Source organism: Lissotriton helveticus, chromosome 6 (genome assembly GCF_964261635.1).
Source record: "Lissotriton helveticus chromosome 6, aLisHel1.1, whole genome shotgun sequence".
NCBI lineage: Eukaryota > Metazoa > Chordata > Amphibia > Caudata > Salamandridae > Lissotriton > Lissotriton helveticus.
In genome coordinates, this window is record NC_136067.1 from 427,033,379 (window position 1) to 427,054,650 (window position 21,272).

Here is a 21,272-nt window from a genome sequence, read left to right on the forward strand (position 1 = left end):
ATTGTAGCAGAACGACGTGAGCTTGTTACATGCGAACTGGCAAAAATTGCACATTGTGCATTTGAAGAAACCCTTTAGTTTCGGGGGAAACCAGATCTTGGTGCTTGGAGTACCGGTGCCTAGACCTGTAGGTGCCAGAAGATTGCGCAGGGTTTGGCCTCTTCTATAAGTGACTTGTGGGGCCTTGGTGATGAAAGGGTCAAGGTCACGATCTAATTTAAGGAGATGCCAGTGCCTTCTCAATATGCAGTAAACATCATTGCTCTTGCAATGAAATTGGGTGATAAATGCAGTGCGTCTAGTGGTTGTTGTCCTCTTAGTTCGGTTATTTCTGAGCAAGTTAGTCCGTTTGCATTTTTTGATTCTCGTCGTGGCTTTTTCGAGAATTTCTGAATTATAACCACGTTGAGTAAATCGTCCAGTAAGTTTGTCAAGTTCAGAATTGAAATCATTGTCACTGCTGCAGTTGCTTCTCAATCGGGTCATTTCCCCAAAGGGGATTGCCCGGATTTGGCTAGCTGGATGTGCGCTAGTAGCGTGCAAAACAGAGTTGCACGCCGTGGCTTTACGAAAAAGTTTGGTTTCAAGAGTGCCCTCCCTAACATATAACGTGACATCAAGGAAATCAATTTGTTTCCTATCAAAGCTATGTGTGAAGGACAAATTATACGTGTTCTGCTTAAGATGTTCGAAAAACTCAGACAGTGAGGCAGTATCTCCATTCCAAATGAGCAACACGTCATCAATATAACGTCCCCAATAGATGACATTATTGGTCAGATGATGAGGACAGTCTCTCCAAATGTGGTGTAATTCAAAGAAACCCATATACAGGTTAGCAAAGGAAGGAGAAAACTTAGACCCCATTGCTACACCTGAATGCAGTTTATACCAGGTGGAACGATGTTGGAAGTAGTTATTTTCAAGTGTCAATTTAGTGAGCTCTAAAACCATTCTTGTATGGTCATAGAGGCAAGCGTCTCTCTTTGATAAGAAGAATCTGAGTGCCTCCATGCCCCTGTCTATCTAATGGTATGCTGGTGTAAAGTGCATTTACATCTAGTGTAACTAAGATGTAGTCATCAGACCAAGGAAAATGTTCAAGTTTGTTGACCAAGTCCTTAGTGTCCTCAATATATGCAGGGAGTTCTATGACTAGTGGTTTGAGAAACAGGTCAATATATTCAGAGATATGCTCTGTAAGTCCGCCAATGCCGGAAATGATGGGCCTTCCCAGGGGTCTGTTTAAGTCTTTATGTACCTTGGGGAGTACATAAATATATGCTGACCTAGGAGCTGGGTTGAATAAATACTTAAATTCAGAATCTGTCAGGAGTCCTAAACTTTGCCAATATCGAAGACACTTCTCATTCAAAATGATTGTGGAGGGAGTGGGGTCGTGAGGCATGAGTGTGTAAGATTTGATATCAGAAAGTTGTCTTTCAATCTCATTTAAGTAGAGGTCGTTGTCCATCAGGACAATATTGCCTCCTTTGTCCGCCTCTCTGATGGTAAGGTGTGAATAGTTCTTTAGTTGCTCCAATGCCTTTCTTTCTACCGTAGATAAATTGTCCTTGAATCTGTAGGGTTTACTCTGAAGTCTGTCCTCAGGTTTGTATAAATCTGATGTCACTGCCTTGTAAAAGCAGTCAACCATATTATCGAGGGCTAATATGGGAGTAAAGGTGGATTTCTGCTTGAGTCCACTGTTAATCTGTACATCAGTTGTGATATTAAGATCAACCAGAATGTCTTCAATGCTAGGAATGCTCTCTAGACTATCGTCCAGTGACAACAGAAGTCTTGTGGTTTCAATGTCTTGGATAGTCTGTCCACATTTAGCAGCAGTGTATATAGGCAATTGACAATCAGTAGATTTATTTGCAAAAAACTTTTTTAATTTCAAGCCACGTACAAATCTAAACAAATCTACATGAATTTGCACATAGTCAGGTTTTGAGACGGGACAAAAACTTAATCCTTTTTTCAAAACATTGATTTCGTCATTATTCAAAACTTGTTTAGATAAATTAATAATGGCTACATCATTGTATGTACTGTCATTGTTTACGTTGACATTCAATGCACTGTTGTATGTACTCACTTGCTCTGATTCTTCGAAACTGATCTGGTTACTGTTATGTTATGCATTTTTTATTAGGCGCACAGCTGCTCCAGCGAAGGAGCGTCCTGGCGCCGCGACGAGGTAGCAGCACAACACAACAAGATAACACACAGTAAAATTAAACTAAGGGAACAGGAAGGTTTTCAGTGCACGGCGGAAGGAAAGCAAGTCCCTGAGGGCGCGAATCGCCAGGGGAAGGGAGTTCCACAACATCGCTGCACGAACTTGAAAAGAATGTCCGCCAGCTCTGCTGCGCTTGAAGTGAGGGACAACAGCTAGTTCTAAGTCAGCAGATCTTAATGCTCGTGCAGGAGTGTAGTGAGCCAGAAGTTTAGACAGAATCATGGCTGGAGACCCCTTTGAGTATTTTGTAAGCGACACAGAGGACTTTAAACTGAATCCGCTGGGCCACCGGGAGCCAATGCAGCGAGCGCAAGGTACTGGAGGTAGGACATGATCTAGGTAGTCCTACCACCGCTCTCGCAGCGGCATTCTGAATCCGCTGCAGGCGTCCAATTTCTACCTGGTTCAGACCAACGAATAGGGAACTCGCGTAATCCAGCCTGGAGATAACAGTGGCTTGGATCACAAGCTGCCGGGTGGCAGCATCAAAAAACTTAAGCACAGGACGGAGCCCCCGTAGAATGCCAAAACAACAGGCCGCCGTACGTTTGGTATGACACACAAATGTGAGGGAAGGATCCAGCCATACCCCGAGGTTTTTAAGCTCGGAGACTGGGATAGGTGTAGGACCCAAATCCCCTGGCCACCATCTCCCTCCCCAAAGTTCCGGTTGTTTGCCAAAAATCATGACCTCGGTCTTGCTAGCGTTCAGCTGGAGACAGTTGGACGTCATCCAGCCAGCGACCGCCCGCAGTCCTTCTTGGAATCTGGGTGCATCCACATCGGCATCCCCGCTGATCGTGACCGCTAGCTGTGTATCATCGGCGTATGACACCATTGTCATACCCCATTGCCGAACAACCTCAGCTAGCGGCCTTACGTATAGATTGAACAACGTAGGACTCAGCGAGGAGCCTTGGGGGACCCCCAGATCCAACGGATGGTGTTTGGACTGGTACGGAGGGACGGTCACGCTAACGGTCCGATTGGCTAAAAAGGACCGGAACCATTGGAGAGCGATGCCAGTGACACCAGCCTCCTCTAATCGACGCAGAAGGATGGGGTGTGATACGGTGTCAAAGGCGGCGCTCAGATCTAATAGCACCAGCGCCGCCGTTTGGCCCGCATCAAGCACGGAGCACAAATGCTCCACCATATACAGCAGAGCCGTCTCCGTGCTGTGGCCTGCTCGAAACCCATTCTGCGTCATATCGAGGATATCGGCTTGGTATAGATGTTCCGAGAGGACCGCGTTGACATGCGCCTCAGTCACCTTGGCGGGCCACGGCAGAAGTGATATTGGCCGATAATTTTCGGGCTTGCTCCCATCCAGGCTAGGTTTCTTGAGGATAGGCCGGACCATGGCCTGCTTCCACTTGTGTGGAACTACGCCGGATGGAAGCGACGTGTTGATCAGAGAACATAGCGGTGAGATGTCATGCATCGCAAGATCTTTGAACACAGCCGGACAGAGCGGATCTGCTGGGGATCCCGACCTCACTTGGCCAGCCAATTTGCCAAGACTTTCAGTTGTTAAAATCGGAAAAGAGTGCAATTCCCCGAAGGTCAAGGGTTTAAGAGGTGTGTCTGCAGGTGGAATAGTCGACGGGAAAGCCCGGTAGATAGTATTGACCTTTTCCACACAAAAATCCGCCAATATTTCACAATGCTCAACAGAGCTCTGGTGGATCGCAGTCACCTTTTTGGTGGTAAGGTCTTTCAACACCTTGAAGATGGTTTTAGAGGGGTTAGCACTAATCCGAAACTGTAAGGCATAGAAGGCAGCGCGGGTTCTGCACACTGCTCGATGGTAGAGTTTCACAGTGGCCTGGTACAAGACCTTTTCCTGGTTGTTGTAGGTTTTGCGCCATGCCCGCTCTGCACGCCTACAGGAGGTCTTAAGTGCCCGCAACGCAGCGTCGTACCATGGGCTGGCATTCCTAGCCCCTGATTTACACCAGACTATGGGGATGAGGGAATCTAATGCCCTAGTCACCCAGTTACAGAAGCCATCATAGCCTTGATCTACCGCCCCCGTTATATCTAGTGGGTCGGACGACAAGAGATGGTAAAACTCGTCCAACTTCAATTTGTTCCAGCGCCGTCTAGGAGTAGGACACACCACTGGTTTGGGCTGCGTGACAGGTACGGGGCACTGGATCTGTATCAAATAATGATCAGTCCATGCCAGCGGTGTAAGGCTAGTAATACTGGCTTCCGCCACGTTGGTAAAAAACGGGTCGAGAGTATGCCCCCCAATATGGGTGGGTTGTGAGACCAACTGAGCCAGCTGGAGCGCTTCTAGGTCTGCCATAAAACTAGACACTGACGGGCTAGAAAGATTGTCAAAGTGCAGATTCAAATCCCCAATAATGGAGAAATTAGAGCACCCTACAGCCAGTTTACTGATAGCATCTGGTAGTGCAACTCTAAAGGCCACTTCACTCCCGGGGGGTCGATAGATCAATAACCCCGACAGGGTAAAATTGGGCGTGATAGCTACCTTCAAGATTGCACTCGTCCAAGATTACTCGTTTGTCGCCTGCGAGATCTGGATTTCTTTCCCCCCCTCCTAGTTCTTTTCCCCCCTCCTAGTTCTTTTCTTGGGAGTGTTCTTTGGTTGAAACCAAATCTCGTACCCTTTCTGAACCGCTCTAGTTCGGATAAAAAAGCAGAGGTATTATGGGTGCTGGTGTTCTCCTGAATGGAAGTAGATGGAGTGGTACTTCCAGTTTCACTAATCTCACTTGCTATGCTAGAGAGATCTGAGTCACTAGCTGATTTCTGTTCTGTTGATTTTTGGCCTTGAAGGCCCTTCACTCCTGTTCGTGGTTTGATGTCATCGTGTTTTTTAGCAAAAGTGAAGATGCGACCGTTTTTATAGTCATTGTCGTCCCTCTTCAGTTTGCGTATTTTTTTCTCACGTAGGTGGGTTTGATGAGCATTAAGAACTTCCTTTAGAATTTTGAAGTTCTTATCGGTGTTCTCAGGTAAGTTCAATTTTTTGATTTCATTTTCAATGTTTTCTATTTCCTCCACAAGTTTGATTCTCTTTCTCTCTGCGTGTCTGATAAGCAGATCCATCATACCATAAGAAGAGGATGAGATCAGACACTCCCGTTCTTGTAGGAGGTCTGGATCCAAATCCTCAAAAGTTGGGAATATGATGACCCTTAGACCCCTGGGGATCTGTTTAAGCTCTATGTATTTCTTTAAAGTGGTTAGGTCCCACCATCTAGAGAGTTCCGCCTTACGGAGTCTCTCCAGTTTGATGAATAGTTGTTTCAGGCCCTGGGGAGTACTACTAGTTGAAGGAGTAGGAGTTGGTTGTATGTTTTGTCCAGAGAAGATGTCATTGAACAATTTATCACGATCATCATCAAATAAAGACATGATGATGTTCAGAGTCAAGCGAAAACTGAACTATCAGTTAACGTGAGAATCCAGAGCAAGTGAGTGCAGGTACACACCTAGCAAGCTAGAGAGGGAGAGACGGTAGTGGTGTATCCAAAAGGAAGAGACCGCACATTCACTATTAATAATTAGATATATGTTAAGTGCTGGAAATGTAACAAAACTTCAATTACGAAGACGGAGTGCTGTACAGACCACTATCCCCCACTACCAAGAGAGATTTAATGACAATCAAAGATTGACCAGATACATATGAAACAAGAGGGTCAGATTTAGCACATTCCTAACATGTAAGTATACAGGGGCAGATTAATAAATCTCCTGGTTGTTTCTCGATAAACAAAAGGTTTTCCAATAACATTAATGGTTGGACATCACAAATGAACAACGAAGTTCAGGTTCTCATGTTCTTTATTCAAAATTCCATAGGAGTAAGCTTGACAAAAAGACAGCCGACACGGGTTTCGTCAGTACTAGGGATAAGTACTAAAGACTTTTTCAGGGCTGTGAAATAAGACAAAAGATATCATATAATACAGATTTGACAAATATATAACATAGTAGTGACAAAGAAAAACGAAGGAAGAAGGGCCTAAAACACAACATATGCTGTACATTAGTAATTCTAACAATGGAGAGAAGAGAAAGAAAAGAAAGGAAGAAAGATAACCCATGTGATGGTGATGTTGAAAAAGAGAGGGGGGCAAAGTAGTGATAAGATTAAGTGCAACAATTAACGACTATAAAAATATACCAATAGCCCCGAGACCATCAGTGGACAGCAATGTAAAGTGAAAGCCAACTATAACGTAGAAGATAATGTTAATCTATACCAACTGTCCAAAATTGAATGGAAAAGAATGTATGATGACTGACCTAGGCAGGATGAAGAATAACGTCATGTGTCACATAAGGGCTTGTCCAAACAAGAAGATATAAAATATGGAACCTGATAAATAAGATATATACAAAACAATTAAAAAGACCATTGGTAATGAAGGAGGTTCCAAGACCACTTCATCTGAAGCCTCCACATCATACCAGCGACCACAAGCCCAAAACACCTCTCCCAGGGGTTATTTTCGAGGCTCCTGCAGAGGAAACCATTCAAAGGGCAGGTTTAAAGGTGGATCCCCCAAAGGATCTGCCACCACCAATAAGCCCGAGCTTACCTCTCATTCCCCCGATCATTAAACCCCAGCTGGGGGTCATATAAAAGGTTTCTTTCCCGCTTGGCGGAACATCACCACCGACCAGTGGGTGTTTGATATTATCCAGCATAGTTATGGTCTGAAGCTCACATCCACACATCCCAGCATTCCACCTCACAAACACAAACTCTCTGCACAATACCTGAAGTTACTCGGGGAAGAGCGTTCAAGTGCTCCTCCAAAAAGGATCCATAAAACCTGTCCCTCACCACCAACAGGGTATGGGAGTTTACTCGCTACACTTCATTTTCAAAATGAATGATAGCACCACTTACTTCTGCTGCCTATTTTGGCTACTTTCTGCCTCCCTGCAGAATGTCAAGAGTAGCCCTTGCACTTTTCCATCTTTTGGTGTTGCACAGCTCCAACAATGTATGCATCTTCACTGTGTTTCATCAACAAGGATCTCAGTTCCCTTTAGTAACTCAGTTACCTCCTTCCATATTTGTGGAACTACACTGTTTGTTGCCTTGGATAACATTTACCAATTCCTGCTACTTTCCTGTATCTATGGTACTGAGTGTCCCTTGCTTTCCTAGATTACACGTTAATGTAAGCTGTGTTGTAGGCACCCTGTGTTTCCTGTAGTTTAGCTGTTGGTCTTCTTATTTACAGTTTGCAGCCTGATATTCATTTAGAACCGGTCTCTTTGTACTTTCATTGGATTCATTCTCCGTTTATATGGGTTTCTTTATTGCTTCTTTTTCTGTTGTCTTCTTGTATTTCTCTTTACTCATCTCTGCTGTATTCACCTTTTGAACAGTCACCTGAGCAGTATTTCTACCCGTACAAAGGCAGAAGATGATTGGTTTCCTCATTAATAGGGAGTGCTAGAATAGTTGCTACGGTACATCTCATATACAAGAAAGAACAGGGCTTCTATTCCACCGAAGTGTCATGAGTACATTTCTGCAGAGATATTTATTTATTTATGGTACCCCTCCACAATCTACTTTTTTGAACTTTAGGAGCACGACCAATTGGTTTTAGTAGAACTCCAAAATGTTTACTTTCACATCACCAACCAAAACATGTCACTGAAAATATAAATAATTAATAGCATTTAACACTACTGTTTGTCGTTCCTCTTTGTAGCGTTCGCCAACCGTAAGAGAGTATTTGAAGATCGTTACAGTAGAAGTTACTCTCCTCCACAAGCAAGGGGAAAATGGCGCATACACCCCAGAAAATAGTTCATCGCCCCTTTGCATGAATTGGGATTTTCAATCACATAAAGCAAGCCCTTAATGGTCTTTGCATGGAGAATGCAATTTATAGTTGTAGTACCTATATATTTATATGTGACCGCGTTGGCTCTGGATAACATTTAGTACATTCCCTTCTGTCTGGATTGTATTAAGTCAGCCAGGTCTCTGCTGAGGCTTTGACGTCGTCCGTTTTTTTCCGTAGGGAATGCATGCCTGCTTTTATAAAGGGGCCTTTCGGCGGAATCAGCTGCTTAAATGAAATTAGTTGTTCAACAACCCGACCAGCAGTGTCGGAATGCCTTCTGAGTTGGCTAACTGACTACATTAGTGGAATCAATTGACCTAACTTCAGCAAAGGAAATATTTTGGGACCGTTTGCCTAAGACGCATAGTTTCTAAGTGGGTGACCGGGCCCAATAAACCAATACTATTGAATGAGATTGCTTGTCCCTTGCTTATTTTAGATGGCTGTTCGTGATGATCTGTGCTTTGTTTCTTCAATATAGAATCCCACAAACGAAATCCGATTGTTTTCCATGCCTATCTATGTGCTAGTTGCAATTTTAAAAGCAATATTCACTTTTAGAGGAATATATGTATTTACATATGGGCATTGTTTTTGTTTTTTTGCAGAAATGTTGGAGATAGACTCGATGGAAGACAAACTAACCAAAGAGCAGAAATACAGGTACAATTGCATTTTGTCAACTCATGGTCCTCTGCATTGATGTGTATGGAAATTACTTTGGGAGGGTATTTTTACATTGCATGGCTAATATTTTTGCATTAAATATAACATTTCCTAGCGCCGATAATGGAAAGTTAAAATATTTGGGAGGACACAGAGACAGGGATTATGTTCTTCTTTCCCCACTTTATTTATACCGCAGCCATAAAACAAAATAATGAAAATATATACATTTCCCATAAACCATTGGGAAAGACAACTAGGGGTCGTATTACATAAGTGCCTGAGGGTGCAATGGGCTGCACAGATGATTGTGCGGTCCCTTCTGAAATATTAATACTGTTGGTGCACATAAAACACCAGCGCCATCTTCAGTGGTTGTTCCCTCATTTGCATGGGCCACCCCATTTGCCTATGCGCCTGTGCCAAATTACAGACCTGGGTGCAGAGGCAAAGAGCTCTCAAGAGTCGCACTAACAGTGCGCCATCTAAAAAGTGGAGCACTGTTAGTGTCCCCCCAAGAGCAACCCTCTGGAGGGAGAACCCCCCCCCCCCCCCCCCTCCCCCCCAGACATTCCCTTGCAGGCGGGTGCAGTCACTGACGGCACCAGCCTGCAAAGGGATGTCTATCCCCCTTTAAAAGTGCAGGCAGGTTACCGCCTGCACTGTGAAAGTACAGCCGCTCCGTGTTTTCACAGACATGCGCTGCCCGCAGGGCAGCACGAGTTTGCTGCGGCCCTAGGGGCAGCGCATCCTTTGTAATAGGACTCACTATCACTTATCTTGCACCTGGCACACCTATTTTAAGTAGCGCTGGGCGCAAACAGGGAAAGTGGACATTTTACATAGTAGGGCCTCAGGAACTTCAACCAATCGCATTTCCTTAAGTCCTTTATACTCTGTCATCCTTCTCTGACCCTCTTTCCTCCAGCAACTGCTTCCTATATCTCTGTACTTCTCATTCTTGTTTAGAAGTCTCACTCCCTGCAATGATAAAAACGCACACCAATTTCACATCCCTACATAATCAGTCAGTGTCACGCCAAGAATATCAAACATGTTTCATATAGAAAAGTTTGGACAGCACATTATTCATTAAAATTAATCTATTTAAGTAGTGTAACCTGATACTTATGCGGTATGAGGATTTGTTGCAGCAACCTTTCTTTTCCTCTCCCTGTATGTCCCCTAAAGACTGGGCAGGGTGCAAACCCGCATGATCGTTGGGTGAGAAAATCCTCACCTAGAACTGAAATTTTCTGTTACGAAAGCTAGGAAGTTTTACATTCTATCATGACAGTACACCTTGCTGCAACAGGTTGCCTGCCTAGTGGGTCTCATAACGTCCTTGATACAAGCCTTCTTTCCCACCTCTAATTGGGAAGAAGGGGGAACTCTCAACTGAATTTGCTTCATGCAGGTGGCCACAGGGGTTGGTTCTCCCCCCCACAGTGTTTCTGGAAGCCTTTGGAGGGTAAGAAGCTTCAGAATCTGGTTTTATCTAGCCAATGGCCCCGTCAAGGTGGGGTTTGAGAGAAGAAGCAGCTGTTCAAGCGCCCTCTTCCAAGATCGGCCCCTTCGAAAACCTTTGGGGCGAAGATTTTCTTCATGGAGGCTTCAACCTTCTCTAGTTATGTGAAGGTGGAAACAAACTTCTTAATAAATGGGTCCCCAACAGGCACTCTTTCGCTATTGCACCTGCCTCTGGCGTCGCAAAGTCCCCAAGTTTCAAGTCCAACTTTGTCAGAAAGGCTTGTTGTAGCTGTAGATGGGGCACTGTTCGCATGATCCAAGAAAATGACAGCTTTTGGGCCCACCCCAACAACACCTCCAGAGGTATCAAGGAACCAGACTGCGTGGTCTCCTTGACCATATCCAGAATTTTTGTAAGGGGCCCAGTAGTATCCAACAATTTATCCTGGCTTGACCTCCAAGAATGGTTGGTGCCTTTCTTCAGCTCCCTAATGTATTTCCTAAGTAATGTGGCCATCCTCGTATCAATTTCGGGGGTCGTAGCTACCTTCCCCTCCAGAGACTGGTAGGGGCACTCCGCCCAAATTTGCTCTCAAGCATCTTTCTACACAGGTTTTCAAAGGCGACTCGCCACATAGGTCTTCACTTTTTCTGCCGGAAACCATTCAGAGGAGTTTGGGTCTATTTCATCCTCTGGTTCAAACATGTCCGAGACAGTGATGCTACCACATTGTGGGGTATGCTCTGATTTTGGGGTTGTACTTCCCAGGCCAGGGACCAGGGTTTAGATGGGTCTGATTCCCAACCAGAGTCTGTTTTAGTCAATCCGGTCTGTGGTGTAAGAGGGTGAAATAGGGTCACCCGAGATGTTGGCATCCGACCCAGGGAATCCCTCGTCTAGGCCTTCATGCATAGGAAACGTGTGGGACAGGAAGGCCCATTTCAGCCTATCAAAGGCATCCATATCTGCACCCTGCTCATGTCTCCTTTTTAGGTCTCGCCTAGCGTTGCAGTGCGCAAGCGCTGCTCACTCTGCGAGACATATCGTGGATGAGGAGATTTGAGAAGAGGACTTGAAGCCCTGACCCTCATTTTCATTGGCCGGCGTCATCGTTTAAGGAAAACTCTGGCCTTTGATTGCAACTGAGCCTTTTTGGTTGCTGCTCTTTTTCCTTTTTGTCCGGACTGGATCATCTGCTTTTCGGCTGTCTTGAAGGAATTTCTTATCTTTAGGGGGCCATCTGTTTCTAATTAGTGTGGCTTTAGTGCTGTGGCTTTCACTTTCGTGATTATTCACATAGGGCTGGGCATGTTTCAGTGGGAACGGGTTTATGATGCTTTTAAAGTGTCTGGGGCTCAGCTTACATTTCCTGCTCCGTGGCCACTTCAGCCACCAATTCCTTAGCGCGGTTGCTTTCACTTTCGTGATTATTCACATAGGACCAGGTGTGTTTCAGTGGGGACGAGTATACAATGCTTTTAAAGTGTCTGGGGCTCAGCTTACGTTTCCTGATCCTTGGCCACTTAAGCCGCCAGTTCCCTTCTGGAGCACGTGCGACTCTCGGACAGGGTGAGGGCTGGTGGCAGCATAACCCCCTTCTGCGCGCAGGTCTCTGGTGACAGACAGGAGCAGGAGCTGAGTATGGTTTGCACAGAGGCATGCTAGGGGCTGATTGGTGCAGGGTTCTGTCCCGGGATGAGCACGTGCATTTCGTTGGCGGGATTCTTTCTGGGGTGTTTTGTGTCCTTTTCACTGGGTGCATCTGTCGCTGAAACTGGTGCTTGCCACTGTTATTGTTGCTGCACAAACATTGTGTTTTTAACAGTTACATGATTGTACCTAAAACATTTTTTTCGGCATATCATTTGTAAGTAACGTTGACTTTTCCGTTGAGGGCGGGTCCTGGTGGCAGATGTCATAAAACATTGAATGCCCGATTTAAATACTGCCGCGGGATTCATATTGTATCGTTTTAGAATAGGGGCGAGAGCCAAGCACGGAATGGAAAACAGACAAAGCATTCTTACTTGACAGAATAGGGGGCATAGTAAAAGTCCCAGCATCATCTCAACATCCTGTGATTCTGAGCAAATCATGTAATATCCTCGTGCCTGCACCTTAACAAAAATCAGAGTTAGTGGGATGGAATTGGTATTTACGAAAAGCATTTCAATTCCATTCACGCTATACAGAAATGCAATCTATATATATATATATATATGTCTGGCGAGTGTGACTCGGTTGAACAAGCCATTGACACATGGTTGCTCCAGCGCCTTAAGCCAAGTCATTTCGTGGCATACGCTATGCAAATAGCTTCTATTGTAATGCATAAGTATAGATTAAGTTTAAATATAGGCTTTGCTGTCCGATGAAGGACTTTAACAGGTTGGGTAATAGAGATATCAGCTCTCCTTTTTTTATCAAAGATGTTTTTATTCGTTTTTAAAAATAGACTCAAGGCACAATTCGCCCATTTTCCCACGCAGGGTAGAGTTAGGTTGATATCAAAAACAATGATACATAGAAAGAAGAACACTATTATGCAGGACATTGTACCCATTCTCATCTCGTAGCTCAATTTAAGGACACAGATTCTGAAGACGTAGGGGTACAAGATGCAACCAGTTCGAACGGGAGCGTCAGTAAGAGCCCGCGGCAGCTCCGTCTCCATCTCCGCCGGAAAAGGTGTTCTTCACAAATCCAACTGCAATGAAAAGTCCCAGTGGATGTGGATGAGCGGGACTCTCCCCCAGAGCACAGTTTGAGATTAAACTAATAATCATACCAAGAGGCAAACAACTAAACAATAAACCCCCCCTCCCCTCCCTCCGCCCCCCCCACCCCCTACTCTGGGGGTGACCTCAATAGACCTGGCATGTACCTGCAGTTGCGGGGTCTACTTAGAGTTGGAAAAGATGGAGAGCCCGAACTGTAGCGGGACAGACTGCTGAAGGGAGTCCCCGGGAAAGGAAGGAGACCAGAGGGCCCCACCTAAACTCGAAGTTCTTGAAGTCCTCTTTAAAAATATCAGACATACGTTCTAAGCTCAACAGTTTCCAGAGGCAGGAATGCCACAGGAATATTGCTGGTGCTTCCCTCTTCTTCCAGGCTGCTGCGATAGTAACCTTGGCGGCCCCAATACACAGCCACATTATTCTTTTGTCCGCCCTGGTCTGGTGCTCTAACATGGGATCACGGAGGCCCAGAAGGGTTTCGGCCATAGTTGTCGGAATGGGGGTATCCCAGCATATCTTTTACCGGTCCCAAGATTTCCTCCCAGAAGGGCCGAGTCGGGCAATCCCACCAAATGTGTCGGAAATCCCCAAGTAGGCCACATCCTCGCCAGCATCTATCTGACGTGCCCGGCAAAATTCAAACTAGTTTTGATGGATCTAAGTACCAGTCCATCATCGTCTTGAGGTGGACTTCTCGGAGGTCCGTAGATTGATTAAGTTTAAAAATGTCAGACCACAAGTGAGCCCATTCTTCATCAGGTATGTCCCGTTGGGCTAGCCCCTCCCACATTGACATGTATCTTGACTGGGGGGATAGTGTGGTGGACAACAGGCGTTTGTATAGCCATGATATGGCCCCCTTCATGGAGGAAGACTTAACAAGTAGGGTCTCAAATTTAGTAAGGGGACGGGTAGCCCCTTCTCGGATCTGGGGACCTAAGGCCCAATGCATTAACTGAGTATAGTGATAGCGCTCAGAGTCTCCTATCCCATAATCTCTCTTACAGTTCTCAAATGTGAGGGGGTCGTAGTTGTGGAACAGGTGGGTCAGCGCCAGGCATCCCCCCTCCCGCCAAACGTCAAAGGGTCCCTCTTGACGCGCCGGTGGGAACGCCGCATGAAAGTGTAGTGGTGTAAAGGGTGAGGGAAATGTTGTCCAGCTTTCATCTTTCGACACAGAGTCCCCCACTCGTAAGGTGGTACGCGCGGGGATGCTAAGATAGGCGTTTCTGGGCCTGTCTGGTTTTGCCCGCCAGATTAGATCCCATATTGTCCTGCCTGCCACACTGCGGTCCATATGGAGCCAGTGCTTCTCCGATTCTTTCTGCGACCATTCAACCAGGATCCTGAGTTGCGCAGCTTTATAGTAGAGGTGAATATCAGGAAGGCCTACCCCCCCTTCCCGTTGTGCACGGCACAGCAGAAAGAATGAGAAGCGGACGCGCCCCCCTTGCCAGATAAAGCGTAGGATCAACGCTTTTATCCGTCGAAAGAAGTCCCCTTCTAGTTCTATTGGAAGCGCCTGGAATAGGTACAATAGCTTGGGGAGAAGGGTCATTTTGATTGAGTGGACTCGCCCCAGCCTAGATAGAAAGAGAGGCTTCCATCTCGTCAGCTCCTCTTGAATACGAGTGATAATGGGAGGAAAGTTGGCTGCGTATAGTTTCTCTACAGTTGACGTCCGGTAGACCCCCAGATATTGGATAGAAGAAGCAGCCCACGGTAAGGGTGTGAGGGGTTGAAGTTGGTGGACCTCCTTCTGTGAGAGGGTGAGATTGAGTAAATAAGATTTATCTAAATTGATTTTGAAGCCCGCTGCTTTCTCAAAGCGATCAGTTCCTGCTGCAGGTGTGGAAGGGAAACCATCGGATTCGCAAGTGACATGAGGACGTCGTCAGCAAAGAGAGAGATCTTATGGGATTCCCCTGTGAAGGGGAGACCTTCTATTCCAGTATTGTCCCTAACAGCGATAGCTAGCGGCTCTATACTAAGGGCGAATAACAGAGGGGATAAAGGGCACCCCTGTCGTGTCCCTCTGGAGTGCGTAAAGGGGGAGGACTGTAGACCTTGGGTTTCGAGAATTAGCTCGAATCATGTTTATAAATTGTGGGGAGAAGCCGAACGCCGAAAGCGTGGAGAATAAGAATTTCCAGTCGACGCAATCGAATGCTTTTTTGGCGTCCAATCCGACCAGGACTGCTGGGATCTTGAATTTGTGACCCTTTTCTATTAAGTGGACGATGCGTCGGGTATTGTCATGGGCTTGGCGACCCGCAATAAATCCAGATTGGTCCGGGTGAATAAGTAGCAGCATGAGGCCATTCAGTCTCTTAGCCAAAATAGAGGAGTACAGTTTAGCATCTATATTCAAGAGGGCGATAGGCCTGTAGAAAGCGCAATGCGAGGGGTCTTTCCCTGTCTTGGGGATTACCGATATCACAGCCTCAGACGTGGAGCCAGTTTTGTCACCCTCCGTAGCCATTCTATTAAAAAGCCTAACTAGGTGGGGGCCGATGTCAGGAGAGAACGTCTTATAGAAAGGCTGTGTATCCGTCAGTGCCCAGTGCCTTATGGGATTTCAATGCTTTGATAGCAGAGGTAAACTCATCGAGAGTGATCGAAGCTATAAGCTCCTCATTCCAAGCAGCGGGGACCTGAGGGATAGTCAGCTTTTCAAGAAATGCTTGCTGGTTGTCAGCTGCCAGAGCATCTGCAGAGTATAACAACCTGTAAAATTCCCCAAACAGCCCCGCTTTGTCCTCGTCTCTATGGACTATGTCCCCCGTGGGATCTTGTTTACCCCCTATATACTCCCTCTCCCGTTTATCTTTGAGTTACTGAGCTAGGTCTTTCCCTACTTTATTGCCTTGTGTGTAAGAAAGATTACGCAGCTTAAGCAGGGTAAATTCCGCCCTATTATTGTAGATGGCCCGGAGCTTGCCTCTTAGTGCCGTGAGTTTGCGCAGCGTCTGCCTAGTGTGCGAGAGGTTATATGATTGCTCAATGGCCGATAGTTCCGCCTCAAGCAGTTCCCTTTCAGCGGCTCGCTGCTTATTCAGGGCTGAGTTGACTGCAATGCATTTGCCCCGCATCACGGCCTTAAAGGAGTCCCTCGTGTTGTATTCTGACGTGTCCTCTGGCTGGTTAAGGGTGAAGAATTCTTTATGACCGTCCTGACGCTCTCAGTAGCGGTCGCTCCCCAAGCTCCCTGCTCTAATCCTGGCATCGTTTGGCTCCCTGCTTTACTCCTGATATCGTTAGGCTGCGCGCATTGCCCTCATTAGATAAGTATTCTTGTGCTGGCTGCTGTGTACAATCGCGCTACTCTGCGATAAGCCCTGCCGAATTGCATTAATATTTATACTCTCAGCGCTCGCTGTGTTGCTCTTATTCAGAAGTTTGTGCTTTGAATTTTTCTAGCGCTTTACTGAATTGTGCTTTGTATATCTGTAGCGCTTTATTGAATAATCGCAGAAGCTGCTTGATTTTGGCCCAGCCACTCTCTAGTTTCGTTTTTGCTGCTGCTCCGGCCATTTTGTTGTTGTTTTGCCTTGGAGACCGTCCCCTACACCTCGCACCCGCCTCCCAGCTGACCCTCCCTCGCCCCTCCCCCCTCCACTTCTCCACTTATAACAGATGCATTTACGCGCAGTGTTCACGCGCAGCGGTCGCGCCCCATGCGCGCCGAAGGTGTGCCAAAGGTAAGCCTGTCTGTGCCCGTCCGCGCCTGGACCGCGCCTAGCGCCAGACACCCTGGCCCCCGCAAACCGCACTCCTCCCGCATTACGTATGGCGCCGCCACCCTCTTAGCCCTTAACCCCGGACGCACTCCTCGATGCTACGAAGCTGCCCCTGGACGTACCCATGGTCCCTTCGCCTGCCACTCCTGCAAGTTCGCCTGCATCAAGACCTACACCAAACCCTCTTCCTCCACACACAGCTCCGACTCTAAGCACCTGAAGTGCATCCTGCTGAACACCCGCTCGGTCCACAGACACGCCACTGAACTCTGGGACCTACTAGACACTGCGTCACCGGACATCGCCTTCCTCACAGAAACCTGGATGAACGCATCATCAGCACCCGACATAGCCATTGCTATCCCGGACGCATACAAGATCATCCGAAAAGACCGCACCAACCAAACAGGAGGAGGCTTAGCCATCGTCCATAAGAACACCATCAGAATCACGACCAGCCTCGACGACAACCTTGCAACCGCCGAACATCTCCACTTCCAGATCCACACCGACCCCAGGACCACACTTAGAGGCACCCTCATCTACAGACCACCAGGAACCCGCAAACAATTCAGCGAAGACATCACTGACTTCATCAGCCCACATGCCCTCCCCTCCGAGAACTACATTCTACTGGGAGATTTCAACTTCCACCTGGAAAAGAAAAACGACAGCAACACCACCACCCTCCTGGACAACCTTTGCTAACCTCGGACTCAAACAACTTGTTGACACCCCCACTCATGTAGCCGGACATACGCTCGACTCTGTCTTCACCTCCTGCAAACACATCTCCTTCGACCACACCACAGCTCTCCACTGGACAGACCACAGATGTGTTCACTTCAGCTACAAAACCACCACGATCCACAACACCCCACATCCTATTCCTCGAAGAAACTGGAACAAAATCACCACCGACCAACTCCTCACATCGCTCAACCAGAACCCTCCCGCCCTCCCATCGGACCCAAACGAAGCTGCCACCAAACTCAAAAAATGGATCACTCACAGCGTTGAAGAATTAGCACCCTTGAAAAACCACCAGATCAAACAAGGTAACAAAAAGGCCCCCTGGTTCAACGATGACCTTAAGAAATCCAAGAAACTATGCCGCACTCTCGAAAAAACATGGAGAAAAAACCCAACCACTGACAACCTGACCACCTTCAAGGCAGCCACCCGCAAACACCACCAATTGATCCGAGCCACCAAGAAATCAGCATTCAAGGATCGACTCGACAACAACGCCCATAACAACAAGGAACTCTTCAACATCGTCAAAGAATTTACCAACCCCACCGCTGCCTCAAACGACATCACTCCCTCCCAAAACCTTTGCGACTCGTTATCCTCTTTCTTCTACAACAAAATCGCCGACATACATAACAGCTTTAAGAACATCTCCATAGAACACTCCACCCCGCCCACCTCCAAACCTGAACCGATCCCTAACAACCTTAGCGCCTGGAACCCAATCACCACTGAAGACACCATCCGCCTAATGAACTCCATCCATTCAGGTTCGCCTACCGACCCCTGTCCCCACCACATCTTTAACAAAGCAGACTCCATCATCGCACCCCATCTCCGTGATATCTTCAACTGCTCCTTGAACTCCGCTACCTTCCCAGAAAGCTGGAAACACGCAGAACTCACCGCCCTCCTGAAGAAACCCACAGCAGACCCCTCTGAACTTAAGAACTACCGCCCCATCTCCCTCCTCCCATTCCCTGCCAAAGTCATTGAGAAGGCCGTCAATAACCAGCTCGCCGCCTTACTGGAATCCAACAACTCCCTCGACTCTTCACAGTCCGGCTTCCGAGCCAAACACAGCACCGAAACCGCCCTCATTGCAGCGACAGACGACATCCGAACGCTACTGGACAACGGAGAAACAGTTGCCCTCATCCTACTCGACCTCTCCGCCGCCTTCGACACAGTCTGCCATAGCACCCTCATACAACGCCTCAGCAACGTCGGAATACAAGGAAAATCCTTGGACTGGATCATCTCGTTCCTTGCCGGAAGAACCCAGAGAGTCCGCCTCCCCCCTTTCAAATCAGAGGCCACCGAAGTCATCTGCGGAGTACCACAAGGATCATCACTCAGTCCCACCCTCTTCAACGTCTACATGAGTCCCCTCGCATCCATCGCTCGACAACACAACCTCAACATCATCTCCTACGCTGACGACACCCAGCTGATCCTTTCCCTCACCAAAGACCCTAACATCGCCAAAACCAATCTTCATGAAGGCATGAAAGAAGTAGCCGAATGGATGAAAAACAGCCGCCTAAAACTCAACTCAGACAAAACAGAAGTCCTCATCCTAGGATCTTCCCCTTCTGCCTGGGACGACTCATGGTGGCCACCGGCCCTAGGCACAGCTCCCATACCCACGGACCACGCATGCAACCTAGGCTTCATCCTTGACTCCTCCCTTTCGATGACCAGACAAGTTAACGCCGTCTCATCTTCCTGCTTCAACGTACTTCGTATGCTAAAAAAAATCTTCCGCTGGATCCCCACCGAAACAAGAAAGACTGTCACCCACGCACTGGTCACTAGCCGACTGGACTATGGAAACACCCTCTATGCCGGAACCACAGCCAAATTACAGAATAAACTCCAACACATCCAAAATGCATCAGCCAGACTCATACTGGACATCCCTCGCCAAGCTCACATTACCAACCACCTGAAAGACCTCCACTGGCTTCCCGTCAACAAGAGAATAACGTTCCGTCTCCTCACCCACACACACAAGGCCCTCTACAAACTAGGACCCGATTGCCTCAACACACGACTGTCCTTCTACACACCCACCCGACAACTAAGATCTTCCAACCAAGCGCTCGCCACAGTTCCGCGCATCCACAGATCCACCATGGGAGGAAGATCTTTCTCCTACCTGGCAGCCAAGACCTGGAACTCTCTCCCCACTCACCTCCGCCTCACACAGAACCACTTCTCTTTCAGAAAGGAACTTAAAACCTGGCTATTCGATAAATACCGCTCCCCCTCCCAAAAGCGCCTTGAGACCCTCTGGGTGAGTAGTGCGCTATACAAATTCATGAACTTGAACTTGAACTTTAATGGTTTCACGAAGCTGGGTGCATGCTTCCTTGTCCCTTGCTAATGACGCTGGAAATTCCACCGAGGGGGAGATGGGGCATTACCCAACCAAGAGAGACATATAGCGTATAAACTGTGATCCGAGCCTGACAGAGGGAATCTCTTTGCCTCCTTGAGATTGCCCCGTAGGGATTGGATGGTGAAGATATAGTCCAGTCGGTAGTAGGAATGATGGACGTGGGATAAGAAAGTGTAGTCTTTGGTTTGGGGATAAAGGGCACACCAGGTGTCCAGCAGGCCTAGGGCTTGTATCTGTTCTTGTGTGTCAGTAGGAAAGGAGCCCATGTCAGATCGGCGAGTATGAGTACTATCAAGCTCTGGATGCCAAACAAGGTTAAAATCCCCCATAAGGACTAGGGACCCCTCGACAAAATCCGTCACCTTACACAGTAGAGTGCGCAGAAAGCACCTTTGCCCAGTATTAGGGGCATAGAGTGCCACAAAGGTGCACATCTTCCCTTTCAATCATCCCTTGACCATAAGCCAACGCCCGTCCCTGTCACTCTCCACTCCCATGGGCTGGAATTGAGTAGTCGTCCGAAATAAGAGTGCCACTCCCCTATGTTTGGTAGAAGCTGAGGACTTCTAAATAAGTGGGTACTGATTGTGTTTTAGTCTAAAATCCTCAGTTTTAAGCAGGTGCGTTTCTTGTAAGGCTACTATGTCTAGGTGATGATCTATTATATATTTCCATACTTTCTGACGTTTCTGAGGGGAGTTAAGCCCCTTGACGTTCCAGGTACCTACAGTAATTGGCATAGCAATGCTTGACCCACGTACCTCCTCTTAGACATTCCAACCCTCATGCCCCACATGTTAGTTCTCCAATCCCTCGCCCACTTCCGCAAGAAGAGGCCTAGATATCGCAATGGGCCCGACGCCTCCCAAGGGTCATCAAAGCGTAGGCTGCTCCCATATCTCTCCCTTCCTCCCTTCCCCTCTCCCAACCACCTACCCACCCCTCCCCCAACTTCCACAGAACTCAACAAAACATAAAACAAAAACAATAAACCAGTATCATCGTTTTGTCGTAGCGCAGGGCTGAACAGCCCACGCATGGACTTGTGGGGACAACGGGTCCTGGGACCCAGTCCACACATCGCTCTGGCGAAATTTCAATAAGGGAATCCGCGAACCAGAAGGGACCCACTGTTTGCCCCAAACATTTCAGCCCCCGATCACTGTCCAGTGTGCTGTCCAGTTTTTAATTCTAAGGACACCACGGCACTAACAATATCAAAAAAAGTTTTTATTTGTTTCGGTACTCAACTGAGGACCACAAATGTTATAAACACAAGTTGTTACACATTAATATAAAATCGTAGAAAATTTTAAAAATTTGTAAAAGTTGTAGCATACTAATTCGTTGGGGGGATGTTTGCACAAAAATAACATTTCTTTTGTGGTTAAGAT

The 21,272-nt window shown here is 47.2% G+C and overlaps 1 protein-coding gene across 2 annotated transcripts in view; it reads left to right on the plus strand.

Annotated features, from left to right (window-relative positions):
- The window catches only part of RNASEH1 (ribonuclease H1), a 797,310-nt gene that overhangs the window by 262,383 nt on the left and 513,655 nt on the right, over window positions 1–21,272 (plus strand). For both annotated transcript variants that reach the window (XM_078647871.1, XM_078647872.1), the window contains exon 5: window positions 8,715–8,769. In XM_078647871.1, the coding sequence (XP_078503997.1) occupies window positions 8,715–8,769 (55 nt within the window). The remainder of the gene's footprint in view (window positions 1–8,714; window positions 8,770–21,272) is intronic.